The 17,305-nt window shown below is 39.7% G+C and overlaps 1 protein-coding gene across 4 annotated transcripts in view; it reads left to right on the forward strand.

The window, feature by feature from the left end:
* The window catches only part of LOC120852624 (adenomatous polyposis coli protein), a 133,026-nt gene that overhangs the window by 97,067 nt on the left and 18,654 nt on the right, over positions 1–17,305 (forward strand). For 3 of the 4 annotated variants that reach the window (XM_040225956.1, XM_040225957.1, XM_040225960.1), the window contains 4 exons: positions 7,527–7,625; positions 9,814–10,192; positions 11,886–11,981; positions 16,969–17,108. In XM_040225956.1, the coding sequence (XP_040081890.1) occupies positions 7,527–7,625; positions 9,814–10,192; positions 11,886–11,981; positions 16,969–17,108 (714 nt within the window). The remainder of the gene's footprint in view (positions 1–7,526; positions 7,626–9,813; positions 10,193–11,885; positions 11,982–16,968; positions 17,109–17,305) is intronic. The other variant, XM_040225958.1, reaches the window with a different exon arrangement.

Here is a 17,305-nt window from a genome sequence, read left to right on the forward strand (position 1 = left end):
GAACTGGTCAGCTCTCTGTCACCCTTGGCTCCCAGCATTTCTGCCACACTGGCCCTTCAGGACCTCCCCTTGACTGGGCTTCCTCTGCTGCAGCCTGCGCAGCGTCTGCACCTGTTCTCTGCTGTGCATTCTCATCCCACTTCTCTCAGTTAACATCAGTTTGTGTGTGTCTGAACTTAAGCATGATTTCTCTCAAGAGGCTTGAACTGTTGACATCCTGTTGTTATAGGCTGTCCTAGCTTATTATTCTCACTTTGAAGACCACATTTGCAGTTTTGTATTTATTTATTTATTTCTGTTCTCCCTACCAGATTGTAAGCTCCAGAAAGACAGAAATTCTTTCAAGCTTTATCCATTTTTATATCGCCACAGTCCCTGATAAATAGTAGATAATAGCAATGAATATATGTAGGTTGGAAGGGATAACTAACATCCCTTCTAGAAATAGGGATTTTTGATCTGTGATTAATCTCCCTTGAAAGTTAAATGAAAAGAGAAAGCGAGAAATAAATTATATGAGCTAGATCCCTACGTGCTTAGTATATAACTTTATGTGTAATTCATTTATGAATCGATTCTTAGCTTTTCCATTTAATGTTTTAGAACCAGATCTCTAGTGATGCAACCAGTAAGTAGTGATGAAGTTCAAACAAGAGTGGGAAAGGGATGAAATGGTAGGAGAACCTTTTCCACTGCCAGTAATATGTTTTTAAACTTGTTATTATGGAAAATTTCAAATATGGTGGTGGTTTAAATTTCCCACTCTTGTGGGAAAGTAGAGTACTTTCGGTCTGTACTTTATTCTGTATTCTGTGTGTCTGTCTGTCTTGTTTTTGTACAAGTACCATGCTGTTTTGATTACTGTAGCTTAGTAGTATTATCTGAAGTCCCAAAGCAGTCTGCAGATTTAATGCAGTTCCTGTCAAAATGCCTATGACATTTTTCACAGAACTAGAACAAATAATACTAAGATTTATATGGAATCACAAAAGGCCCAGAATTGCTAAAGCAATCCTGTAGACAGAGGACACCTATAGAATACCTAACTATTGTGCCATTATTACGCTCCCAAAGAAACTAATAGTAATTCCTCAGTAGCATCGGATAACTAGTCAGTATTCAAATTTGCAGTTGTTTCATAAATGTCATAGTTTTTAAATTTATTTGACACAAGGGCCAGATAAAGTTCATGCACAGAGTGGTTAATGTGTCTTTGAAGTTTCTTTTAATCTATAGGTTTCTTCTTTGTCTCTTAGATTTTTGCTATGTATTTGTTGAATAACCAAAGTTATTTGTCTTCTCAAGTTTTCCATAGTCTGAATTTTGCTAGGAACATGTGCATGGTGAGGTTTGACCACTCTCTTTGTCTTCTATATTCCCTGAAATTGGTATTTGGCTCTAGAGATGTGATCAGATTTGGTCTCAGGCCCTCATTCTATGGCCGAGACTTTCATAGGTAGCATAGTGGTCTTCCACCAGGAAGCACATAACGTCTGGTGGGCTCTCTTTTTGTGATATTAACAGCATTTATACTTAAAATCTAGCTTCACTAATTCACTAAGGGTTATAGAATTAGCTGTAGTACTTTAATAAAGAGAAACTTCTCCTTATCTACTGTTGGACCACTTCCATGTACCATCTGTGTGAAAAATGGCAAGGTGGGGAGGGTGCTTGCTTCTTTTGCTTCTTCCCCCTCTTACACAGTTTCACAGTGAGTTGGAAACTTGCTACCTCTATGGTAAACTTTTTAGAGTCACTTTGTTTTGTTTTGTTTTCTCAGAAAAATACTATTTTTGAGTCACTTCCTAAAGTGAGCATGATAGAGAGGGGTTTTTACCCAGCAGATGTAGTTGAAATTGACCGTGTCCCAGCTGTGCTGGTTGAGCTGCCAGGCATAGTCCTTCTTGGGACCTTCGGTACACATTTGAGTGCCCATGATGGCAGTGGGTATTGAAGGGTGGATAGAGGAGGACCAGAAAATAGAGAGGTGCTTGATTCTAATGTGTGTGAAAAGGAAGTGCAGGTCAGAAGCAACAGTTAGAACCAGACATGGAACAACAGACTGGTTCAAAATCTGGAAAGGAGTACATCGAGGCTGTATATTGTCACCCTGCTTATTTAACTTATATGCAGAGTACATCATGTGAAATCCAAGGCTAGAAGACTCACAAGCTGGAAGATAGTTGGAAGGAATATCAGCAACCTCAGATTTGCAGATGATACCACTCTAATGGCAAAAAGTGAAGAGGAACTAAAGAACCGCTGGATGAGGGTGAAAGAGGAGAGTGAAAAAGCTGGCTTAAAATTCAACATTCAAAAAATGAAGATCATGGCATCCTGTCTTGTCATTTCATGGCAAATAGATGGAGGGAAAGTGGGAACAGTGGCAGATGTTATTTTCTTGGGTTCCAAAATCACTGTAGATGGTGACTGCAGCCATGAAATTAAAAGACACTTGCTCCTTGGAAGAAAAGCTATGGCCAACCTAGACAGCATATTAAAAAGCAGAGACGTCACTTTGCCAACAAAGGTCCATCTAGTGAAAGCTATGGTTTTTCTAGTAGTCACATGTGGATGTGAGAGTTGGACCGTAAAGAAGGCTGAGCACTGAAGAACTGATGCTTTTGAACTGTGGTGTTGGAGAGGACTCTTGAGAGTCCCGTGGACTACAGGGAGATCAAACCAGTCAATCATAAATGAAATCAACCCTGAATATTCATTGGAAGAACTGATCTGGAAGCTCCAATACTTTGGCTACCTGATGCAAAGAGGCGAGTCATTGAAAAAGACCCTGATGCTGGTAAAGATTGAGGGCAAGAGGAGAAGGGGGCAGAGGAGGATGAAATGGTTGGATGGCATCACCAACCCAAGGGACATGGGTTTGAGTAAACTCCAGGAGATAGTGAAGTACAGGGAAGCCTGGCATGCTGCAGTCCATGGGGTCACAAAGAGTCAGACATGACTTGGCGACTGAACAACAATAACCGTTTCTTACAGGATACTGCTTCTCTGGTCCCTCTGAAGGGTGATGGTGCAGACTTAATCATAATAAAAAGGCCCAGGAAAGATTCTCAAGACTTGAGTTCTGGCTTATAGGTAGTATGGGTATGGGAACGTTCTCTTGGAATCTCCTTATAATAAATCCATCTGGGTTTCTAGCTAGACAGTTTGGGAGAGCAGAGTGGAGAGTGTCCCAAAATCAAGAATCTGTATAGAAAGATACTAAGTCTGAAGCTTAAAGGTGATTTAATGTCTACACTGAAATGAATGTCAGATATATGTTTCAACGTAGACATGGGTTTTTCCTTGCTTCATCATATAACCTCTTGTTTCTCTTCTGTTTCAAACAATATATTAGTTATCTGTTGCTGCCTGACAAATTTAGCAGCTTAAATTAGCAACCATTTATTGTCTGTGTAGATCAGGAATCCTGGTGCAGCTTAGCTGAGTGCCTCTGGTTCAGGGTCTCTCATAGGCTGCGGTCACCATGTTGGCTGGGGCCTCAGTCATTTCAAGATTTGATGAGGGGAGGATCTGCTTCGAAACTCACCGTATGACTGTTAGCAGGCCTCAAGTCTCCAGGCTGTCGGCCAGTGGTATCATTTCTTGCCACCAAGGCCTCTACAAAGAGCAGTTCATAGTGTGATACCTGGCATCCCTCAGAGAAGAACAAGAGAGGGTGTCCAGGATGGAAGCCACCGTCTCTGTAAACTTATAACTTATCTTGAAAGTGACTTCTCCTCATATCTACAGCAGTCTGTTCACTAAAGCCTTTCACTAAATCTAGCTCACACTTAAACACAGGGGTAGTTCATAAGGTGGTGAATTCTAGAAGACAAGGATCCTTACAGGTTGTGTTACATCCTCACTACCAGAAACAGTCAGAGTATTTAGATATCCTTAAAGACAGTATGCTTGCTTCAGGATAAGGAGTCATTCATTCCCTCCTGTAGATCAAAAGCAGCCCTTCCCCAAAATTTCTGTAAAAGCCTCCCACCTGCTCTCTTTATCTTGAGTCTTAGTCCCTCAACTCCATCTTCTTTAATGCGATCAGAAGAAGCTCTTAATCTCCAAGTCAGTCAGTCAGTTTCTCTCTCCCTGTCTGTCTCTGTCTCTGTCTGTCTGTCCGTCTGTCTGTCTGTCTGTCTCTCTCTCTCTCTTTCTCTCTCTCTCTCTCTCTCACACACACACACATTCTTTCTGACCTGTGCTTATAGCCTCTGCCTCATCTGAGCTGCCATGTGGCTAACCCTCCTCTTTTTTAACTAAACACCTCTTTGTCATTCAAAATCAGACAGCACTTTACTCTATAATCCCAAACTGAGTACACGCCATTCCTGTGCGTACACCTGGGCTCTGTCAAAGCACTGTGTATTTAACCTGTGTATGTTGAGCAGCCTGTCTAGACTCTATATGCAGTGAGGATGTAGATGTCTTATTCACTTATGTTCCCAGAGACTAGCATTGCACCAAGAAAGGACAGAAATGGTATGGATGTAACAGAAGCAGAAGATACTAAGAGTAGGTGGCAAAATTACACAGAACAGCTATACAAAAAAGATCTTCATGACCCAGATAACCACAATGGTGTGATCACTCACCTAGAGCCAGACATCCTGGAATGAGAAGTCAAGTGGGCCTTAGGAAACATCACTACGAACAAAGCTAGCAGAGGTGATGGAATTCCAGTTGAGCTATTTCAAATCCTAAAAGATGATGCTATGAAAATGCTGCACTCAATATGCCAGCAAATTTGGAAAACTCAGCAGTGGCCAAACAGGACTGGAAAAGTTCAGTTTTCATTTCAATCCCTAAGAAAGGCAATCCCAAAGAATGCTCAAACTACCGCACAATTACACTCATCTCACATGCTAGCAAAGTAATGCTCAAAATTCTCCAAGCCAGTCTTCAACAGGACGTGAACTGTGAACTTCTAGATGTTCAAGCTGGATTTAGAAAAGGCAGTGGAACCAGAGATCAAAACGCCAACATTCGCTGGATCATCGAAAAAGCAAGAGAGTTCCAGAAAAACATCTGCTTTATTGACTACGACAAAGCCTTTGACTGTGTGGATCACAACAAACTGTGGGAAATTCTTCAAGAGATGGGAATACCAGACCTGCCTCCTGAGAAATCTGTATGTAGGTCAAAAAGCAACAGTTAGAACTGGGCGTGGAACGACAGACTGGTTCAAAATTGGGAAAGGAGTACGTCAAGGCTGTATACTGTCACCCTGCTTGTTTAACTTATATGCAGAGTACATCATGAGAAACACTGGGCTTATAAAGCACAAGCTGGAATCAAGATTGCCGGGAGAAATATCAATAACCTCAGATATGCAGATGACACCACCCTTATGGCAGAAAGAAAAGAAGAACTAAAGAGCGTGTTGATAAAAGTGAAAGAGGAGAATGAAAAAGTTGGCTTAAAACTCCCAACATTCAGAAAACTAAGATCATGGCATCTGGTCCCATCACTTCATGGGAAATAGATGGGGAAACAATGTAAACAGTGAGAGACTTTATTTTGGGGGGCTCCAAAATCATTGCAGATGGTGACTGCAGCCATGAAATTAAAAGACGCTTACTCCTTGGAAGAAAAGTTATGACCAACCTAGATAGCATATTAAAAAGCAGAGATATTGCTTTGCCAGCAAAGGTCCATCTAGTCAAAGCTATGGTTTTTCCAGTAGTCATGTATGGATGTGAGAGTTGGACTGTAAAGAAAGCTGAGCACCAAAGACTTGATGCTTTAGAACTGTGGTGTTGGAGAAGACTCTTGAGGGTCCTTTGGACTGCAAGGAAATCAAACCAGTCCATCCTAAAGGAAATCAGTCCTGAATATTCACTGGAAGGACTGATGCTGAAGCTGAAACTAATAACTTTGGCTACCTGATGCAAAGAACTGACTCATTGGCAAAGACCCTGATGCTGGGAAAGATTGAAGGCAGGAGGAGAAGGGAACGACAGAAGATGAGATGGTTGGATGGCATCACTGACTCGTTGAACGTGAGTTTGAGCCAGCTCTGGGAGTTGGTGATGGACAGGGAGGCCTGGCATGCTGCAGTCCATGGGGTCGCAAAGAGTCAGACTGAGCAACTGAACTGAACGGAACTGAAGAGAGGAGCAGGAGCTCAGTGGATGTTTGTTGTCTGCATGCATGTGAACTGAAGTACCGTTACAGAAGCACACGGTAGCCAGTGACAGTGGAAGGAGATGTCTTTCTGCTCTGCCCCTTCTCCTGCCCCGAAGGTGCTACCCTGCTGCTTCTAATTGAGACATACCCCTAGAAGATTAATCAACATAAAGCATCCAGACCTGCAGAAGGAGTGGAGTCTAGAAAGGGTAGCTTGTCTGGGCCTCTGTGCTAGTTTCCTTAATCTAACCCTAGATTTCCCAGTGTGTGTATGAATAGGTAGGTCTTCATGCTTTTATCTGGGGAAACGAAAAAGACCTCTGAAGTTATGACTTCTTAAAAATAAACGTTATTGAGGAAAGAGTAACATACAGTAAAATGTACCTATTTTAAATATACAGTTAAGTGAGTTTCACATTTACAGTTTTTTCCTACAGTTATATCTATAAATGTATTTTTCTCTTAAAACTTTTTTTTTTAATAATAGCCATTCTGGCAGCTATGAGAGTGGTATCTCATTTCAATTTGTATTTCCGTAATAAATGGTGATATTGAGCATCTTTTCTTGTGCCTATATGTCTTCTTTGGAGAAATGTCTGTTCAGGTCTTCTGCACATTTTTTGATTGCGTTTTTCGTTTTTTTGATATTGAGTCTTATAAGCTATTTAAATACTTTTGATTTTAATTCCTTGTTGCTCACATCATTTGCAAATATTTTCTCCCATTCTCTAGTTTGTCTTTTTGTTTTGTCTATAGTTTCCATTGCCATGCAGCAGCTTTTAAGTTTAGTTGGGTTCCATTTGTTTATTTTTACTTTTATTTATTTAGTCTTAGGAGACAGATCCAAGAAAATACTGCCACTATTTATGTCAAAGAGTGTTCTGCCTATATCATCTTCTAACTTGTTCCCCGTATCAGTCCCTTTAGACGTCTCAGTGAGTTATTTATTTTTTCATGTCTTTCCCCAATAGAAGTTTCAAGCAGTCTTCTCTCTGCTCTCAGCTCCTGGAGAACTTGGACTGAACGCAATTCAGTTAGTTTTGTGGTAATTCAGAGCATTTCATCACTCAATGGAGCTTTCCACCAACCAATTTATATTTAACTGAATGTGGTTTCATGCCTTTTGATTTGGGAAAGAATATTACTCTTAGAATTTCTTCAGTGTTTGGTACTTTGTCTTTTGCAAGAGTTTTTTTTTTTTTTTTTCCTTCAGTGATTCTCTAAATTCTACTCAAGTTTATATATAAAAACACTCATTTTGAGCAGTTATAAATGTTCACACTTTAATGGTATATTTAGCTATTTATCCTAAAGACAGTTCATTTGGAGTATCTTTAGCCACATACATCTATAATCTAAATTCCACTGTCTATAATCTGCTTAATTCCTAGGGTTCAACTACACGAACAGATCATGAAACCGCCAGTGTTTTGAGTTCTAGTAGCACACACTCTGCTCCTCGAAGGCTGACAAGTCATCTGGGAACCAAGGTAATAGATTAGAAAGTCTTGCTAGAACTCTGAGTACTTTATTAAAACATTCTTCATTCTTCTTTTAAATTTAGCTAAAGAATTATTTTGTTTCCATCATCACAGTCTCAAAGAAATGACAGCCCGTTCTCTGCAAGTATCCTAAGGTCCAGCCCAAGCTGGCTTGCTCCCCCAAGCCCTCTCCTGCCATGACCTTCTGCCTTGGGGCCCTGTCTGCAGTGGTGCACCCCTCCACTTCCCACCTCACTGCACGATGACTGTCAGAGTCCTCGCCAGCCTTCAGAACTCTTCTTGGGCTTTTCCTTCTTTCCAAACCATTTTCTGATTTCCAGGGCCCTCTTGCCTATCCATGCAGTCTGTGTCTGCCTCCTTTGAATCAGTACATTGGGAGCACACGGACTGTTTTTAAACAGTATGTTTTCTGTCACATCTAAATACTTCCTTGTTTCCATAGCATATTCTACATACTCTTTCTTTACTTTAGTAATATAATGGCTCTGAGGAAGAGCATTACGGGACTAATGTCAATTTAAGAAACGAATTTTAGAGTAGCATTGATATTATTAATATAAAGCTTAATCCTTTTAATAACTCACAACAGTTACTACTTGGTATCAGTAGTATGCCAGTAACTGCTAAAAGTTGTACATTTACTATCTCTGATCTCTTCAAAAACCCTTTGAATGTATTCTTGCCCCTCTTTTGAATGAGAATACTGAAGCCAAGAAGATGATAATTAAATTAGAATTCCACCCCAATCTGTCCAACATCAATGAGTAGTTTTTACTATAAAGAAAACCTTTAATATTTAAGAGTACTGTTACTTGAAAACTGGCAGCTTGAATACCATTTGCTTTTGGAGTGATTTATGCATGATAATATTAAGACCTTACTACATTTTTGAATGCCAGTTACGATCCTATACATGTGTTACTTTTTTTAATCTTCACAAAGAAAACCCTATTAGGTAAATTATTCCATTTTGCAACTGAGACAGCTGGACCTCAGAGAACTCAGATAACTTGGTTGTATCACACAGCTCACTTGCAAATAGTGGAGTCAGAATTTGAAAGCCTATTTTTTTTTTCATTAGGAAGGCAGTCCTGTACTGCCTTCCTAATAAAACTTTCAAAGCTGAGAGCAGTGTGTGTGCACACTTAGAGTAGAGGTTTTCAGCCCCAGCATTATTGGCTGGGCGATTGCTCATTGCATTGCAGGGTGTTGAGCAGCATCCCTGGTCTTCCCCCACTGAATGCCCAAAGTGTTTCCTCCCAAAGTGTGATGGCCAAAAATTTCTCCAAGACGTTGCCAGAAGAGTCTCAAGGTGGCTGAAGTTGCCCCTGGTTTGGAACCACTAATTTATAGATATGATGCATTTATATAAGAGCTCAACTTTTATATAGTAGCTCTTGCTTTAAAAAACTGCAGTTGATCACAGGACAGGATGACTGGGTGCTGTTTCCTCTTGCTAGTCTGCTTCTGAGTCAATTCTCAGAGTTTACAGTAAAGGAGTGATGATGCTTATCAGCTGCTTCAAAAAAAAAAAAATTGAATAAGAGTATTGACTTTGTGTCCCTATATGTCAGGGCATTCTTTTTATGACAAAATACTTTTACATGTATAAGGGAGACATCATAATTTTAAGAATATTATAATCTGGTGAGGGTTAGCAATTGCTGAAAACTAGTACTTAGTAAATAGCAATTGCTAAAAAATATTTTCTCTTTATTGATTATGGTTGTGGATTTTTAAAAATAAAGTTTTTAAGTGTGTAAAGAATTTGAGATAAAGCACATTTCTTACTCTGTGTGCGTCGGTAGGTATGTGTGTGTGTGTGGAGGGTGGGGGAGATGTGAGAGAGAAAGAGAAATCGGCTGATTGTCTTTCGGTATAATAACGGATTATCACCCACTGATCCAGACAATAGCAGATTAGGTATGCAAGAACCTACTGTCTCCTTATGACTATATACTACCACTACTAATATTTACTTATAAGCAAGGCGGTGATGATGATTATAGCATATGGATTTTGAAATAACGCTCATTAGCTTCATCCTGGAAAGAAGTTTTTGTTTTTGTTTCTGTTTTCGTTTGAGTTACAATTAATATCCCATTCGTCACTTCACTGGTGTTGGCTTCTGGCTATTAAAGCCATAATTCTGTTTCTAAACTCATTTGGCCCACAGGTGGAAATGGTGTATTCATTGCTGTCAATGCTCGGTACTCATGATAAGGACGATATGTCACGGACTTTGCTAGCTATGTCTAGCTCCCAAGACAGCTGTATATCCATGCGACAGTCTGGGTGTCTTCCTCTCCTCATCCAGCTTTTACATGGCAATGACAAGGACTCTGTGTTGCTGGGAAATTCCCGGGGCAGTAAGGAGGCCCGGGCCAGGGCCAGCGCAGCGCTCCACAGCATCATCCACTCGCAGCCCGATGACAAGAGGGGCAGGCGGGAGATCCGAGTCCTCCATCTTTTGGAGCAGATACGAGCGTACTGTGAAGCCTGCTGGGAGTGGCAGGAAGCCCACGAACAAGGCCTGGACCAGGACAGAAATCCAAGTACGTTCCATGCAGTGCCTGTGACAAAGCAAATGTAAACGTTTTTGAAATGAAAAGTTTTTTAATTAGGATGGTGTCTTTATGAATCAGTGTGGGAAATTCATATTAGCTACCTACACTGCTCACATAGTTTATAGCTTAATTTCTCTGTTTCCCTAGAAAAAAAATTAGCAAAGGAAAATGTTGTGTGTCCTACAGTGCAACCAGAAAAGAACAGAAAATCAAAGTAGACTTAAACACTCACAGCATAGTTGATATAGAAAGAACTTGAGCGATTCTGTTCTCCTTCTCTCGAGATTAAGCTCAGGAAAGTGACTTTGCCTAAGTTCCTTCAGCTGTGAGTGACCAAGCCGTTCTCTCATATTCGCACGTCACTTTACTCAGTGGACGCAGAGCTGTGTTATATCCGTTATTTGATCCTTACAACAACCTTGTGAAGTAGGAAGGGAAGATATTATCATCTTCATTTTACAGATGAAGAGACTGAGGTTCAGAGAGGCTAAAAGATTGGCCTGTGGCTTCACAGATAGGTGGTGGGTGGTGGATCTAGGATCAGAGGCCAGACCTCCTGACTCTCAGCCCAGTGTTCTCACTGCACCATCTGTCTTCAGGCCTTGGGGCCCCAGTTGCTGGGGTGATCAGCCACCCAGCTCCTTTCTCAGGGAGAAACCCTCTCCCCCAGGAGCAGGGATCATGGGAGTTGGGACCCCTGGGGAGATAACTTACTTCATTCCTATAGGAAGAACCAAAAGCAGTAAGAATATAAGATAAGACCTCCTTTCACCTGATAAGAACCACACAACAAAGGACTGTCGAATCAATGTCTTAATTGGGGGAGCAGGAGAAAGATTGATGATGACAACCTGATCTATAAAGATTTAGTAGATTTCTCTTAGGGTCAGCTATAAAGGTGAATTTATTACAAATTAAAAATTTTTCAACAATAAGAATATCACAGAAATGTCCTTTCTGTTTGTCCTAGGGCTAGGGAGAATTAATAAATTGCTTTACTGGGAAAACATTATCTTTATGGATCGTTTTCTTTGGCTGTCCACAATTATGTTATGACTTGTTTTGTGTGCTCTTAATACCTGTCCTCAGAAAAGTTAAATAGAATAGGATTACTTCTGAAAAACAGATTGGTTTTTAAATTTTTATTTCAAGTAACAGTTTTGAAACTTTATGCATAATATTAAATGTGCAAGTACATTTTCTTAGACACTTTTCCTTTAAATTTTTATTTACTATCTGGTATCTATATAATAAGCTCTCTCTACTAGAGTTGCACTAGGTTTCTCTATACATTTCTATACAGCATGTGCCTTTCAGTTGAAAATAAAGATTATAAGTAAATAGTTTTATACTAAAATGTTTTTATTATTTCAAATAACCAATATTATTTTTAAGTTATTAGTTGAATTATAGCATAAACCTACATGGGAATTAGTCCAACAGACTTGGTCAAAGGCTGATGAGAGGTAAACATTTTTATGGAACCAAAAAAAGCGCTTTACCTATATTTTCCTTTCTGTGTGTGTAGTATTGATTCATCTTTTCAGCAAATACTTGTTCATTCAGTAAGCTACCATGCATGAGAAGTATATCAGCAAACTCTGAGTATTTTTTAGATATAATAAACATCACTCCTTTGAGAAAACAAAGCATTATGGTTTATGTCAATTTTATTTTTCAGTGCCAGCTCCTGTTGAACATCAGATCTGTCCTGCTGTGTGTGTTCTAATGAAACTTTCGTTTGATGAAGAACATAGACATGCAATGAATGAACTTGGTAAGATGAAAATGTTTCTTAATGCCATAGAAGAATCCTGAAGACTTTTCGTCATTGTTGAATTAGTATATAAGGCCACTAACTTCTATTACCATCTGCTTCCTCCTTGTAGCAAGTGACTCTGGTTTCCAGAGAAGACAATGTCCTAAGTGACAGAAACTGCTACCCTTTTATAACCTAACTTGGGTTTTTAAAATCTTAGCCAGAGATGGGCAAAAATAAATAAATGGGCCACTCTTGCCAATATTGTCAAGGTAGACCCTGGGTGACAGTCGGTGGGAGGGTAATTTGAGTCGTTTTGAGATGTGATGATATGGAGCTTTGTAATTATCCTTGAACTCAGTCACTTCTGATAGACACAGGAAGGAATTATTATTAAGATTCTCATTTATCTTCATGGTTATCCGTACTTTACTGAATTTTCATGATAAGCAGCATGGTTGGTATCTCTGAAACTCATTAATAATGGAAAAGCATTATTCTCTAATTTGTGTTAGAAAAATTCCATTAATTTGGAAGGATTACTCTTAGCGTGTGTTCTCACATGCTCTGAGCCTCATAACCCTGCCTCTGTGGCCCCTGTTTTCATGTGCTGGTCTCTCTGATTTCTAGGTTCGTTTTGCACATGTGGTTTTTGTAAGGTGCATCACGCTGAGCCATCTCATGTGAGCCTGGATCGCTCTGGTTGAGCCACAAGCGAGAAGCATGCGCTGAGTCTCCATCTTAGTGTAGCTGTGCCCTTGCTTTTTGTGCTGTTTACGTTTACCTTTCATTCCAGCCCCCACTTTGTATCCCTGCCACACTTACCATTTTCATTCATCATTTATCTTGAAAGTGACAAAGTCGTGAGTCTCTTAAAACACAGAGAACCTGAACGGCTGAAAATGAGTGCTCTCTCCTTCGGATCGTCACTTTGGGAGGCTGTGTATACTTGGTTTCCACCTGCCCCCAGCTGTACTTTTCTCCCCACAGGCCCTAGCCCACTTGATTCTCTGTCCTTATTCCCCAGGTTCCTGTGAAATTGAGTATGCACTTGTGAGTTCTCCCATGCTCAGTACAATCCAGCATTGGTGAAATTTCAAGTTTGGGTGTTTTTTGTTGTTGTTTTTTTTAACACTCATAATAATGGGGGAAATAATGAACAAACAGGAAAACTAATCCAGTTTTAAGCTCCCACAAATGTTTTTTCTAAATGTCCCTGTGTTCCAATGAACTGTAGACTAGGACTGACTCACATTAATCATCTGAATTTCCAAGTGAAATCTAGACTCAGTATTTGTTCCTCTTCCTTCTTCAGGTAGGAAGGCTACCCGGGGCATTTCATCCCAGGAGCTAGGGCAGGGGCTTTCAGGTGAGGAGCAGGACGGGGCCTCTGGGGGTGTGACTGTGGGGATGTAGCCACTCCTAGCCTCTGACTTTGCGTTGGAGCCAAAGAAGGAACGAGGTGTGTAGACTGTGGATAGATACAGTCAGGTAGCACAAGGGATCTGACAGGGAGGGATAGGAGGAAACTACCCCTCCTTGTCAGATAGGGACTTCATCTACTAAGTCCCAAGTAGATGAAGAAAAATTCCTAAGCCCAGTCAGCTAGGCCTGTCTTTTGTAGATGCAAGAAAATTCTACAACTGTTAGGGTCATTTAAGTTTGCAACTATTAGTGTTGCAAGTTTTAGACTCTTAATACCAGGAATGTACACATTTATTAACTTCCAACTCCATCCTAGAAACTGTGCTAGGCACTAGATACAAAAAGGATTCAGACATGGTCCTGATTTTCAAGGAACTCGTAGTTAATACGCATTGGTGTTTCCCAGACTAGACAACGACGCTCACCAGGGCCAGTGGTCAGAACGCGTACTTCTCTGGCCCATGGTAAGCAAGCTTAGGAAAATAGAATCTCCAGAGCAGGGGACCTAGGAATCAAATCCAGTAAGTGGCCCAGGTGATTCTTAGGATCAGGAAATTTTGTGAAACTACCAATATATAGAATATATTGCTGAGCCCTACTTATTTTAGAATGAGGTATTTCATGCTAATGGTGACTATCTAAACCAAGTAAAAGAAAAGTAATATGCTTTTTAAAAAAATTCTATCATCTTTCTACTGTCTTGTTTTGATAAGTTTAAGGATTTTGGTAAATGTCACCTGAAGACATTGATCGTCTACTATCAATAAGGTTATGAGATACCATACGTGATAATATTTGGTTCCTCTGGACCACTGTTCTCTAACACAGACACCAAGAAAATGTGGAAGGATGTGCTCATGACCTTTACACTACCTTGAAACATCCTAGTATTTCTTAGGGCAACCAATTTTTTTCCTATTTGTCATGAATTCACATCATATTTTTGTGAATCCATTTTTAAAGTGTATAGATTCTTTGCCTTAAAGTTCACTGGAAGTTTTTTTTTTTTTTTAACTCCTGGAAATCATAAAGGGTCTCTCTCTTTTATCTAATACGCTAAGTTTTATTGAATGTTCTTTTTTCATTAGCACATTCTTCATCATTTTATTGGCATTAATCAGGTTCTTTTTCAGAATCAAGTTCTAAGATTTTTGGTTTTCCCATACAAAAGTAGTCAAGGGCCTTCTCAGGAGGTTCTTGAGATTATTTCACGTTACTTTCTTAGAACAGTGTCACAGACGCTGCTCTACTGGGCAGGATTTTATGCAGGCATGAAGCAGAGTGTGCTCTGTATGGCTTTGATGGTCCACTTTACAGTCCTCAAGATGTGGTGATCAGTACACAAGGCTACTGTCTTTAAGTCAGCAGTGACTCCCAGGTCTGTTTCCTAGTCAAGACTAGTCCCTCCTCCTTTGCTGAAGGATTAAAGGGTGGAACTTTCTGAAGCTCTGTACCAGGCTTGCTTCCATTCACTCTCCCTAGGCTATAAGCTCTGCTACATGGCTTCCCTGACAGTGTTTTTCAAACTCACATCTTAATCTGCGTTCCCTCTCCTGAGATTTACACACATTTTCATACTGCCCCTCCAGCATTTTCACCGAGATGATTTTTCAGACATTTCTGACTCAACTGACAGAAACTGAGTCTGTCTCCCCATCCCCAAAACTGTCTCTTGACCAGGGTTCCTTTTCTCAGACAGTAGCCTTCCCGTCAACCCACTTGCTGAAGCCAAAATCTTAGAAGACATCTTGGACTCTATTCCTGTCCCCTGTATCTGCTAACTGCTTTAATTCTGGTTCTTAAATACATCTTATACCACTGCTATTCTTTTTATCCCCAGCACAAGCAAAGCCTCTTTCTTCACTGCTAGTCTCCCATAGTTTGTCTTACTTGGCTCCCCACTTCCAGTCGTAATCATTTCAATAGCCTTAATCATAGGAATCTGTTTAGAACATACATCTGATTATTCTTTTCTTCTGTATTAAACCCTTGGTGAGGTACACAAAGTCTTGTATTACCTGGCATTTTTGTAGCCCCTCCTTGTTGCTGTATATTAATGTCTCAGGCCCAGCAGCCCTTACACGTGCTATTTTATCTGCTTGAAATGCTTCCTTATTGTTTCTCCTCCACCCTTTTTAGATGGTCATTCATCCTTTAAGTCTCAAGTTAAACCTTAATTCCTCAGCCATTTTCTTGATCCTTCCAGTCTACATTAGGTTTGCCTGTTATCACGCCCCGTGCTTCTACACAATCATGACATTTAAATTAGTTGTTTGATGGCTCTCTGTGCTAATCTGTAAGCTCCATAAAGACATTGGTTGTTTTGTTCATTGGCTGTTTTGTTCATGGGCTGTTTATCTTTCCCATCATCATGGGTGGATGTAGGAAAATCTTCCTAAATATGGTTTGGATTTTCCTTAACCAAATTAATTTTTATTTACCTACATTCAGACTTAACTGTCATTGGTGCCAGTTATAAAGATTTACACAAATGTTCCAAGAGTTAAATCCCTGGCTTGGCATTCTTGACCCAGAATTGAACTTGGTCTGTTTTGCAGACTTGCTGATTGCTCTGCATACTGATTCTTCTAGATTATTTATAAAAATGACGAATGTACAGATCCTCTTTCAGATCAATGACCTGACGGTTTAGACTTACAGTATCCAAGAATTACCTGTTTATATTCATCATCTCTTTTTCTGTCTTAGCTAACAGGATCTCCAGTTTCATAATGATTATACTGATGACGAGTAATATTTTGAATAACTTGCATATGCATTTCTCTTTTTCTTTTTATTCACTCCTGCACCATTTTGCTTCACCTTTTGTCCTTCTGTTTTGTGTTGTCTTTCTACTGCCCCTTCCTTTATGTCTTTTCCTTTCCTTTCCCTTCATTTTCCTCCTTGCCTTCCTACTGTTGACCACTGTGGACATTGTTAAGCATACCCAGTGGTGGGAATCAAGGGGAAAGAAGATACTAAATCCTAGTATTGGTATTTGACACTTGTGTGTATCAAAGAAAAATAAGAATTTAAAAAGAAAAACCATAAAAATGGTTCTATTCAGCTTAGTAATAAGTTGAACAGGTAATTCTTTTTCATAAAAAACAAAAATAAGCTTTGCTTCCTGCACTATTTCACTTAGAAGTTTTAGTATTCCTAATGATACTAAAAATTATTTTGGAGATGAAAAATATTAAAGTAATTAGGCCATAGTGTGTGACAGTCCTAGTAATGAAGTTACCTTTTTCTGCTTACATTCAGGAGGACCTAATAGTAGAATATAGTCTTCTTCTTCCTTGACAGGATGCAGTGTATTGCAGTAAATAGAGTGTAATATTCATCTTATTCAGTAAGACAGGGGGCTGGAGGGTAGAGAAACTGGCAGAAAATGAAATAGTTGTCACTCGTACTTGATAAGTATATTACACGAGTGCTTTATAACATTTTTTGTAGCTTGTAATTCTGAAGACAGAGTTAAACTCATTCTTTGAGATTTTTCCCTAGTAGTTTACAAACTTGGTACCCATTTGTGTTATTTTAGATTATTGACTTTTTCCTCTTGCCCTTTTTAAATTAGGGGGACTACAGGCCATTGCAGAATTATTGCAAGTGGACTGTGAAATGTATGGGCTTACTAATGACCACTACAGTATTACTTTAAGACGATATGCAGGAATGGCTTTGACAAACTTGACTTTCGGAGATGTAGCTAACAAGGTATGTTTTATAAGATCGATTTCTTAAGATAGCTCTGGTATGAGCTTTTTTTTCATACAGACTACTTTTCACTGACTTTTCTTTTTTGTCGCTCTCGTCATTCAACACTGACTAATAAAAACCTGTACTTTATATTCCACTGCATATCCATACTCGTTTGATGTCTAATGCCTAAACAAAGGCAAAAGATGGAACAC

This window comes from Oryx dammah, unplaced genomic scaffold, assembly GCF_014754425.2.
Source record: "Oryx dammah isolate SB20612 unplaced genomic scaffold, SCBI_Odam_1.1 HiC_scaffold_26, whole genome shotgun sequence".
Lineage (NCBI taxonomy): Eukaryota > Metazoa > Chordata > Mammalia > Artiodactyla > Bovidae > Oryx > Oryx dammah.